The following is an 11,025-nucleotide window of genomic DNA, read 5'->3' as shown; positions in this document are numbered from 1 at the left end:
CCTATTCTTAGAAAGGGATGTGATTTCTAATTCTAGCAAACAGAACATTATGGCAAGCAGACATGTCTGTTTCAGTTTAATTGTGGTGACCTCTGAGATCTCAGAGGGAATATCTGTGGTAAACTTTTAAAACTGATTTTCTGTCTTCTGTTACGGTTGCATTTTACGAACATTTTACTGGGTGCATGGGCCTGACAGTCTTTTTGTTTGTTTTTTTTTTAATATGATATATCAACCAAACATAGGGAATACCCTGTTTTTCATGAGGCAGTGTTAAAGTGCTCATTGTAATTTAAAGAAGTAACTCTCAGATTACTGGTGATATATACAAAAGGAAAAAAAAGGAAATCTTTTAAGTATAATTCACTGTATATTTAATACATATTAACACAGTGTGCACATCTGAATGCTTCTATTGAAAATTTCATTGAATTGCTGGGAAGTGTAGTTGGATGATGAGCTGAAGTACTTTGCTTCCTGAGGAATGCTGCTGTGTAGGCATGTGTCAGATACTGCCCCAAAGCTGCAGAATGCAGCTCCTCCTGGGCTGGGAAGGAGGGGAAAGAAATTTATGGCTTCAGAATACTGAGTGGGAGAAATATTTCCTGCTTGTAGAGCAGGGAATGTCTCAAAGGTGAGGGAACTAAACCGTGTTACTGCACGCTGTTCTGGGAGGTACCTGTTGTCAGGCTGATAACAAACTCTTATTTCAGACTTCACGCTTAGATCTTTGTACTGTTTAAATAGCATAATGTGTTACTATTCAAGTGATCAAAGTGCTTCAGCAGGGCCTTTTGTCCTTCTCAGTGTTGTATTATACTAGGAAATGTTTGTTTATTAATTTCTTGTTGTTCTTTTCCAGGTTGCTGATCTACGGCTCCATAAACTGGATGAATTGGACTGTTTGATCCAGGGCCTCCTTTACGTTGATTCTGTTGGTTTCAATGGCCAACCAGAGTGCTATTATTTTGAAAATCCTACAGATCCTGAACAGTGCCAGAAAAAGCCTTACTGCCTTGATAATCCATATCCTATGCTGCTGGTTAACATAGGCTCAGGGGTTAGCATCCTAGCTGTATATTCTAAGGACAATTATAAGAGAGTTACAGGATCCAGGTAAATTTAATTTTCTTTCTTTTAATTCTGTTTTCTTTTCTCCTTAGTAACTGAGCAGGTAGAACTAGACAGTGTGACCAGTAGGTGCAGCCCCAAATTGTGCTTGTCTTCCCATTTCCTTTAAAAGCCTACTAGTAGCAAGGCTGAAAATATCCTAGGATTCCTTCAGAAAGAGGGTCTACATCAGGGAAATCATTGATCTGTTCAGCTTTAGACCTGCCTTAGTCTCTTGTTGGTGTTCTTACTTACTTCCCATCTCTTGCTGTGAATTACCAAAATAAAGCTGTCCCAGTAAACACATCACTCCCCTGCTTTGATCCCCTGGAACAGCCAGAGCAATGAAATAAACATGTTTGAGCTAAACAAAAACCTCTTGCTTAGTAGTTAGGATGTACCCAGGATATAAAACTTTGTAGGCTGGATTTTGATAGAGGAATCTCACTAGATCCCTTGTTTCTTTACTGATTGCACTAGTCTTTTGACCATGCTGGTAAATTAAGTTATGCCAGTTTGTAAAGACTAGAATCTCATTGTCTGAATTTGTTGTTAGTTTGTCTGCAATGTGTGATTTCAGCCTCAATCAGTTAGTGATTTGTAGTGTACAGCTGAGTTGAAGTGGTCTCTGGCCTACGTTCAGTAAGAGAGTTAGATGTAACTGCTCTGGTAGGTATTCAGGACTTCAGTAGCGTGGATGCAGAATTTTGTTCTTAAGGCCAAAACCCAACAGTGTAAATTTCCTCTGTAGATGTGGCAACAGTGTTACCTTTTAGGAAAGCACTTTAGTTACAAATGTGTCTATCCAGAGGAATAGCAAAAATACTAACAAATCTATGCCACTTTTTTCTCACACATGCAAACTAAACCGATGTACTTCATTTTTAGTAATCTTGTAATATTAAAAAAGAAAACAAATCAAACCACCAAAATAGAAACCCAAAAAAAAACTTCTTTCAAAACAACAAAGTAGCTTCTTGGCATTGCTGTAGTCCCTTCCAAAGCTTCATTCTGTTCTTCAGTGCGTGGTACATACTAAAGTTTCTCCTGTGTACTGCACATGACTGCATATGTCTCCTGTTGCCTTATCTAGGGCATATGTGTATGTCACAATGGTAGCCATGAGCCATTCTTCTGTATCCAGTACAGATAAACACAAGTTGAATGGGAGAAGTATTGGTTTTCTTGCAGTTCTGGTTGTTTTTCAAGCACAGAAGTTTTGGCATCTTCCGAAGATGCCAAGAGGAAGATGTGCTTCTGATCCTTTCCACTATGGAAGGAAAAACATAACTGCAGTGTGTTGCTGACTTTTGTTATAGATGATGGAAATCAATATTGCCTTGTGGCTGGTGTGCAGAGCTTCCTACTGTTCAGATGCTGAAGGTATTACAGTGCTGCTAGATGTGTTCTGAAAATCTTAGCCAACAATCCAAGAGCATGGAATAATGCACCTCCTGAGCATTTTCATGAAGTGCAAGTCTGGTGTCTCACTGGTCCTCTCATTTACAGTGTGACTGCAGCCAGTGCAAATAAGATAACTTTTCAAAGGTTAAGAAAGAATGAGGAAGGATGTGGAGACTAGTAAGTTGTTGCCTGTTAAGACTGAACAGTCCAAAGTAGAATTTTAATGAGTTAGCAACCTGTTATGCCCAGTTTAATACTCCCTGCTAAACTTATATAATCAGTAAATATTGTAGTTGAGCCTTTACCAGATATTAAAGTGACTGCTCCTTAAAGTTCTTGCAGGGAAAGAACATTCAGGACTGATGCTAACCTTGCTTTGAACAAGAACCAACCAGATGCTTTCTGCCACTGGCTAGGGAGACAAGATCTGTCTTGGCTGCCTGCCCCTGGATAGATATCTAGCTTTGTTCACTGTTTATTCTTTCCTCACTGATTTGAGTGCTCTGTTGGCCAATTATTCTTGCACAAGGAAAGTCTGCTAGAGTGCTACAAATAGCAAAGTGATATTTGTGGTGTTAGATTGGACCTTATTTTTAGCTAACCATTTATTTAGCATAATTTCTCCCATTTAAGTTTTAAAGACTTGAGAGTATTTCAGTCAAAACAACACTGGATGACACTTGTGTTAATAGAAACTCAACTTGTGGTGTCTGTCTTCACTTCTCTGAGGGAGAAGTTGGTAGCTCTGGTAGACAGTGTTGCATATGGGATTCTGAAGAATTGTGGTAAAAGCTGGTTCGAGCTGCTGGTCTGAAGGGACTGTGCTTTTCTAGTCTTGGAGGAGGAACATTCCTGGGCCTGTGCTGTCTGCTCACTGGCTGCGAGACATTTGAAGAAGCGCTAGAAATGGCTGCAAAAGGAGACAGCACCAATGTGGATAAGCTGGTGAAAGATATTTATGGAGGAGACTATGAGCGGTTTGGCCTTCAAGGGTCAGCGGTAGCGTCAAGGTATGTGTTAATTGAGCTGTTTTTAAGAAGTCTCTTGGGAAACTTCCTGTGCATGCTAAACTGAGTGCGCAATCCCTGCACTGTGCACTATGTCCATGTAGAAATGTCACTAGATGTGTCATGTGGTTTGTTCTTAAATCTCTCACCTACTTCTTGTTCCTTTTTTTTTTAAACAGTTATCAGCAATGCTTGATGTGCTTTGCTTCCATTTAAATGACATTTATTGTGTCCTTGCTCGTTGTTCTGCCTTTCCAATGAGATCCCTTTTCACATTTCAAATCAGTCACAAATCAATGGATATCAAATCCAAGCAAAGCATATTGAATGATAAAATTTTGAAAGGGCTTTTAGCACTCCTAAGTATTTCATATTAAAAGACATAATCTTCCTCACACAGCTTTGGTCATATGATGAGTAAAGAAAAGAGAGATTCCATCCGTAAAGAGGACTTGGCCAGAGCTACTTTGGTCACGATCACCAACAACATAGGTTCTATTGCTCGCATGTGTGCATTGAATGAGGTAAGTTATTTACCACGAGCTTAAAACCTTGAGAAACAGCATAGGGGGATGATCACAATGCAAAAGTGCAAACTGCTGGAATAGTAGGTGTGTAAGTGGCCTTGGTACATATGCATATATTTAATTATGTGTTATAACTCTTGTGATTTGTTATATGTATGCTTTGATGCAAAGTGTAAGGTACTTTGAGCTTCAAAGCTGGGGAAGAGGGGAGAAAAGTTCACTCTAAAGATCTGCTTGAAGCATTGAGCTTCAGCCTAGAGCTGTTTAGTTGCTCTCAAACTGAAATACCTAGATGTTAACACCTTTGTTATCCAAATGATTACTCCCGATTACCTTGTAGCTATCAACAGATTCTACTACACCATGACAAATTTTCTTTTGAATACTATTTTGCTTGGATTGTTTCCATAGCATGATGGGTTCAAACTGTGTATTGTGTTAAATGTTTTGATAAATATGAGATCCATTTTATATAGGTCAGAAAGAAGAAAAATAAAGTTCATTATCCTGCCTCAAACTCCTGTCACATGGTTATTACATTCTTTCTTTAGGCATGATAAATATGGATGGATTGTTACGTTCATTCATCTTTCCAGATTCCAGCAGTAAAAAACCCCACCAAAACACCCCCACAAAACCAAATATTTAGGTACTTGTTTTGAGCTCCAGATCCCATCCTTTACTATTATGTCATAACTAATTTTTTATTTGCTCTGAATGAATGTATATACATTTTTAATACACAGGGGGTTTTGCTGCACAAAATTCTGGTGATATAAAAAATTGCTTCTTTTTCTAAATATTGTTAATCAACAGCACACCCATACAGCCCCCCAAAAAACCAACAAAACAAAACCAAGAAACTTGCCAAACTGCCATCTGATTACTTTATTGGGTCCTACCTAGCTTTTGGCTTTAGGAAGAATAATAATAACTAATCCCTAGTGCTTTTGGTGGGTGTGGGTTTTGATTTTATTTCTTAATAAACCTTTGCCACATCTCCCTCTTGGTCTTCCCAAGATAGAAGGTCCTAATACTTAGTTTCCTTTCCTATGAAAGACACTCTTATCTCTTTTCCACTGTTTCATTTTGTCTTTTTAGTCTTTTTATAGTTCTAATTTTGAGACTGAATGATCAGATTTTCATGTGGTATTTAGAGCATGGTTGCTTAAAGAATTTGTGTGATGGCATATTGATAAATTTTGTGTTCAGAGTTCCTTTACTAACTGTGATATTTTATCTTTTTGAGCATGGAACTCAATTTTAAGAAACCATCCACAGTCCCTCCACAGTCTTGTCTTGAGTGGCTACTTTGGAGACTGTCACTGTGTCTGAATACTGAAGTGTCTCTGTCTTTCCCCTTTTCATTTGTGTAATTTCATTTTTTTAAATTTAAACTTCATCTGCCAGTTTTTCTTCAGTCACTGGGTGTAAGTCCCTTCAGCACTGCTATGCTGTTCATTTGTTATTCTGACTCTTAACTAACTTTGTATGCCAGTTATTATGTTTGATGCTCATTTTCCTCTCTAGAGCACTTCTAAAAGCTGTTGAAGAGCTCATCCCAGTGCATGCCTCTATCAAATGCCACTGATAACCTTCCTTTGTTGTGAAATGTGGCTGCAGATATATTTTATATATTTTTTAGCAATTTGATTCTTTCAGTCAGGATGATTATCTTTCAGTGTTCTCTTTGCTTTCAGCTTCTTTACAGTGTTGCCTTGTGGCATGGAGTTCAAGCAGCATTGTACAGGGCTATCAAAGCATGGAGAGTTGCAGCAGGGAACCACATGTGATGCATTCAGAGGAGGAAATAGGCTACTAATGAAACTAATGCTTCTGAGTCATTGTCTAAAGGTTCCTAACATCTTTGTTTTGGGCAGGCTTGCTTAAAAACTGGACATGATCCATAGAATTTTGTGCAGGAATGTGGATTGATGTGTTAACTATTCTTCATTTGACAGTGTCAAAGTAGAACTTCTCCAACACTTGAACTAAATTATTTTGTAGTTTTAGAGAACAAAAACTTCATTTAATAGCTTTCCATACTTGTTTGACTTTTCTTTTTAATAGTAATATAATTGCAAGTAAGCTAATCTTTAGATAGCTTGTTCTTGGGGGGAAAAAAATCCTAATGCTATCATTCTGCTAAATAATCTAGACACCTAAATTGCCTTTGGGAGATATGACTCTGACTAACACAAGGCTTGATGAATGAAATCCTCAAATAAGAGCTTAAAATCCAGTTGAATATTATATTCTTCTGTGGCGAGTGTGTGTATTAGATTAGGGTTATGGTGAAGCTCACTTTTAGGTTGACAGAATCAATTTATGCCCCAAAGCACAAGTTTTGATAAGTTTTTCCCAATGATTGCAGCTTTAATATTGTGTTGAAAATGACTTGCATATGTGCAGGAAAAAATGAGGCTGGGGAATAAATGAAATATTCTGTCTGCAGAACTTCAAAGCAAATTTGCTTGCACAAAGTTGGCAGTGGGGTAGTAAAATTCCATAGTCTGGAACCATTTGGCTACACATCATTTGAAATGGTCTGTCCTAGGCACAGCAGAACTGCATAAAGGAAACCAATCTCCTGGTTTATACTTAGTAGCAGAGCATGTAAGTTGCATCTGAATGAGGCTTTTTGCAAAAATATGTGCAGGGCTTTTTATTGCATTATTGATATATATTTCCTTATTCGATTACATTGGCAAGTATGTGTATATGCTATATTGAAGCTATACTAAACCTTTCCATTGCAGGGTAGTTGGACAAGTTGAACAAGACCCCACAGAGTGAAAGAGTGCATGTCTTTTTCCAGGATGTTGTAATTTGATTAGCCTTAGTAAGCGTGTCATCACCATCTCTTCATCAGTGTAAGATTTCTGCCTTTCAGCTTTGAAAATTTCAGCAGTGAACAATAAAAAGTGAATTGGCAAAACTCCCTTAAGAGATACAAGTATCCAACTCCTGAAAAATGCTAAAGCTGTTTTTAGTTTGGTTCAAAAAAATCTAGGAAACTTGATATCATTTATACAATTTTTAACCTTGTCAAGTCAAGGAATGTTGGGAAATTGATATGAAATTTGCATGTTGATGTACACTCTGCTGTTCCAGTAGATATTGCTAGTATTTTTAGATTCAAAAGGTACAGTAATTTTTATACTGTGTTAGGTAGTGCTTCAGTTTTCAGTAACAGTAGTTTTGTGTTTATATTCAGAAAAAATAGTGTGGAATTGAAATGTAGATTCTAATCAATCTGATGGTATTGCATTACAGGAAATTAATCAGTTGCATGTTTGTCCCCCCTTTGTCAGAGATTACTTCAGAGACAAAACTGCCTTGTCAAAGGATGCAAAGTGCTCTTGGCCATGTTTAATAGCAGCCTTTTGAAATTTGAGAAGTTCTTATTTTCAGTTATAAATTCCTAGGAACAAGTATGAATGCATGTTGATGTGACTGCAGAGACAAAGGAGATAGATGTTGTAAACCTAAATTGTTTCAACAATGTTTGTGTTGATGTGTTTGGTTTGAGGGCAATCAGGCATGTAAAACTCAGTCATCAGAGACTGGATAAATGAGTTATTGCATCTGGGTATCAGCACTCTGAGTATTCAGGTGAGGATGTTGTCTGTGGCATGTCACAGGCACAGTACTGGAGAGGACAGAACCACAGTCTGTAGCAAAGTAATTGCTGCAGAGCCAAGTGTTGGCTTTTATGGAGCTGTGTGAATGCAGGAAGGTAGCACTTGGTAATTCTAGCTTTTCTGTAATTTTTCTGGCAGCTTTCTGCAGAGGACTCTTGCAGATGCATATCTAGGGTGCTTCAGGACTCATGTAAAACTTATGTGTCCAGAATTTGGCCTCCTACTGAATCTTCTAGACCAATTCTAGTGTGGAGTGGACATGAGGTGGTACAGCAATGCCACATGCAAGTGCATTTTTGTGTATAACAGGCAAAGCTGGGCTTGGTAAGATAGTTCTGGGCGGTGTTTAAACACCAGACAGAACTGTTGCTTCCTGCAGTGATGTACATACAAGCAAGGATAGCATGTGGCTAGTGCTGCTGATGGTTCAAAAATCTTAATTTCCTGTATGAAAACTGAGTTCAAGTGAGCTTTGAAACAAAGGAATGCAGTGCATGTCAAGTATTATGTTGGCCACGTTTCACTTGCTTTTTGAAAATGGAACGACAATCCAGATAACAAATAATGAAAGATGCTTCTTCCCATCTCTAATGTAATCCTTCCCAGATACCCTTCAGAGGTTCTCCATCTGGATTTAATAATTATAGTGATCTCAGGAAAGTTGCTTCATTTCACATGCAAGAGGCAAAGATGTCTTCAGTGGAGCCATACACAATTAAAAGTAGCAAATGCCACCACCTAAACACTCATAATCCAATTCATGTTGGGAAGGTCCTGAGCTTTCAAGCAAATATTGATCATATGTGATAACAGCTTCTCACTTTGTCTGCAATAAAACTCTGGATGTCCCCACCCTTACAATGTCTCTACTTAGCCGTCAGTAACTGCAATTATTTTTTGACTTTTCAGTCTGAAGACTTTAAATGTAACCCAAAGTTCTCATTTAACTTTATAGTAGAGGCAGAGGTACATGTTGAATGAGGCATATAATTTAGCTGAATATAATTTTTCTGGTCTATTTTTCAATTTCAATTTTACAGAACATCGACAAGGTGGTATTTGTTGGCAACTTTCTCAGAATTAATATGATTTCTATGAAGGTGCTAGCATATGCTATGGATTATTGGTCCAATGGTCAGCTGAAAGCTCTGTTTTTAGAACATGAGGTAAGTAATGCATGTTGAACTTGCTTTTATTTGTAAGTACAGAAGTCTTGTCATTCTTTGTTTGGTGAAGTTAAAAGGGAAGAATTTCAGTGACATTGCTTTGAAGTGAAGGCATAAGCCAAGCATTCTGCATAAATGCAATTTAGTTTACAAATTAATTTGAACATAATGCTTGTTAATTCATTGGCTTGATCACTAGTCTTGTGGTATACATTGTTAAGCATTGCCCATCTCTTGGTTTTGCTTTCTGACCCTGGTACCAACTGGTGCCAACAATGTTAATTTGCGTGGGCTGGTTTATAAACTTCAAGTATAATTAATTTTTATATGCGTAATTTTGAGGTGACTCCCAGATGGATGGGTCCATAGTGGAAACTATTCTAGTGGGAGGTGTCCCTGCCCATGGCAAGGGGTTGGGACTAATGATCTATAAGGTCCATTCCAATCCCTTAACAATCTATGAATCTATGAAAATGCTCTGCCTCAACACAGCATCATTATAATGATTCTGTAATTTCTATTTGACAATTTTGGAGAACTGTGTAAGACTTTTTCCAGTATCAGGCCCTTTCTTGTACCTAAAGAAGATCTTATTAAATCATAATAATCACAAACATAATTCATAAATCATAAACAGTGTGGTCAACAGGACCAGGGAAGTGATTCTGCCCCTGTACTTGGTGCTGGTGAGGCCACACCTTGAGTACTGTGTGCAGCTCTGGGCCCCTCAGTTCAGGAGGGATACTGAGGTGCTGGAGCAGGTCCAGAGAAGAACAACGAGGCTGGTGAAGGGACTCGAGCACAAGCGCTGTGAGGAAAGGCTGAGGGAGCTGGGGTTGTTCAGCCTGGAGAAGAGGAGGCTCAGGGGAGACCTTATCACCCTCTACAACTCCCTGACAGGAGGTTGGAGTCAGGTGGGGGTTGGTCGCTTCTCCCAGGCAACCAGCAGCAGGACAAGAGGGCACAGACTCAAGCTCTGCCAGGGCAGGTTTAGGTTGGATATTAGGAAGAGATTTTTTACAGAGAGAGTGCTCAGGCATTGGAATGGGCTGCCCAGGGAGGTGGGGGATTCACCATCCCTGGAGGTTTTCAAGATGAGACTGGATGTGGCACTTAGGGCCATGGCCTAGTAACCATGGGAGGGTTGGACTTGATGATCTTGGAGGTCTTTTCCAAGCCATCTGATTCTATGATTCTATGATAATTTAGATAGAGCAAATACTTGGCACAGCAGGGCTGATCTTATAAAAAAGGTCTTTAACTGCCTTAACAGAACTGAACTTTACTTGTTCATGCTTATGTCTTATTTTGGAGTTTGATTGGTTTTGGTTTGCTTTTGTTCACAGGGTTATTTTGGAGCTGTTGGAGCTCTTCTAGAATTGCTTAAAATGACAGATGATCAGTGATGAAGCTGTCTGAAGAGATTCCTTCGCAGATGCTGCTGGATAAGAGTGAAAGCCACTACAAGAATGGAAATAAAGCCATTATGGTAGTTCTACCTGCTGGATTTGTAAATAATTTAAAATCCTTTTAGCTGATCTTTAACTTCTGGGTTTTGACCTTATACTTCAGAATTCATACTGGGAATTATGAGGTTCTTTTTCTGTACACTGTATTTTTTAGGGGAAAAATGTGCAAAGTGGCCAAACACACAGATTTTATGGATTTATTTTAAAAAACAGATACTGTTTAATATAGGACCTGTGATATGAGGCATCTGCTTTTCTTCTGGGGTTTACTGATTAGTGTGGTAATTTTAACTTCATTTAGTAATCACTCTAGGAGATTTTTTTATCTTATTTTCATGACGTTTCATGATTTGTTCTTGGTTTCAAATGAAACTACCAAGCTGATGCATTTTACTGTGAAAACTAATCATTGATTTTGTTGCCTTTCCTTTCCTCATTAGATGAGACACTTCTTTATTTAACATCCCCTTGCCCCCTGCAAAAAATAGATTTGCAAGTGTCCTGTGGCTACCTGAGTTTTGTGGCAGGACTGTGAGAAAGCTGGGCAGGGGCAGGGGCAGGGGGTTGAAGATTGTCATTTTTCAGTAGTTGTGAATTGCAGCAGGAACAGACTGCCAAGTGCTTTTGCAGGACTAATTCTCCTCTATAATAAAATTTTTAACCAAGATGTGAACTAAAATATTAATTATTGGATTGAC

General features: G+C 38.5%; 1 protein-coding gene across 1 annotated transcript; it reads left to right on the top strand.

Annotated features, from left to right (window-relative positions):
* Positions 1 to 862: 862 nt before the first annotated feature.
* On the top strand, positions 863 to 10,817 carry LOC103811647 (pantothenate kinase 1; the record flags this gene model as incomplete). Its single annotated transcript, XM_009084633.1, has 5 exons — positions 863 to 1,116; positions 3,348 to 3,524; positions 3,922 to 4,045; positions 8,733 to 8,858; positions 10,205 to 10,817. Coding segments are annotated over 5 exons (741 nt in total), but the record flags the coding sequence as incomplete, so codon positions are not given.
* Between the last annotated feature and the right edge of the window lie 208 nt (positions 10,818 to 11,025).

Source organism: Acanthisitta chloris, unplaced genomic scaffold (genome assembly GCF_000695815.1).
Source record: "Acanthisitta chloris isolate BGI_N310 unplaced genomic scaffold, ASM69581v1 scaffold40551, whole genome shotgun sequence".
Taxonomy (NCBI): domain Eukaryota; kingdom Metazoa; phylum Chordata; class Aves; order Passeriformes; family Acanthisittidae; genus Acanthisitta; species Acanthisitta chloris.
The sequence above is the reverse complement of the archived record's forward strand: the minus strand, read 5'-3'. Positions and strand labels throughout refer to the sequence as shown.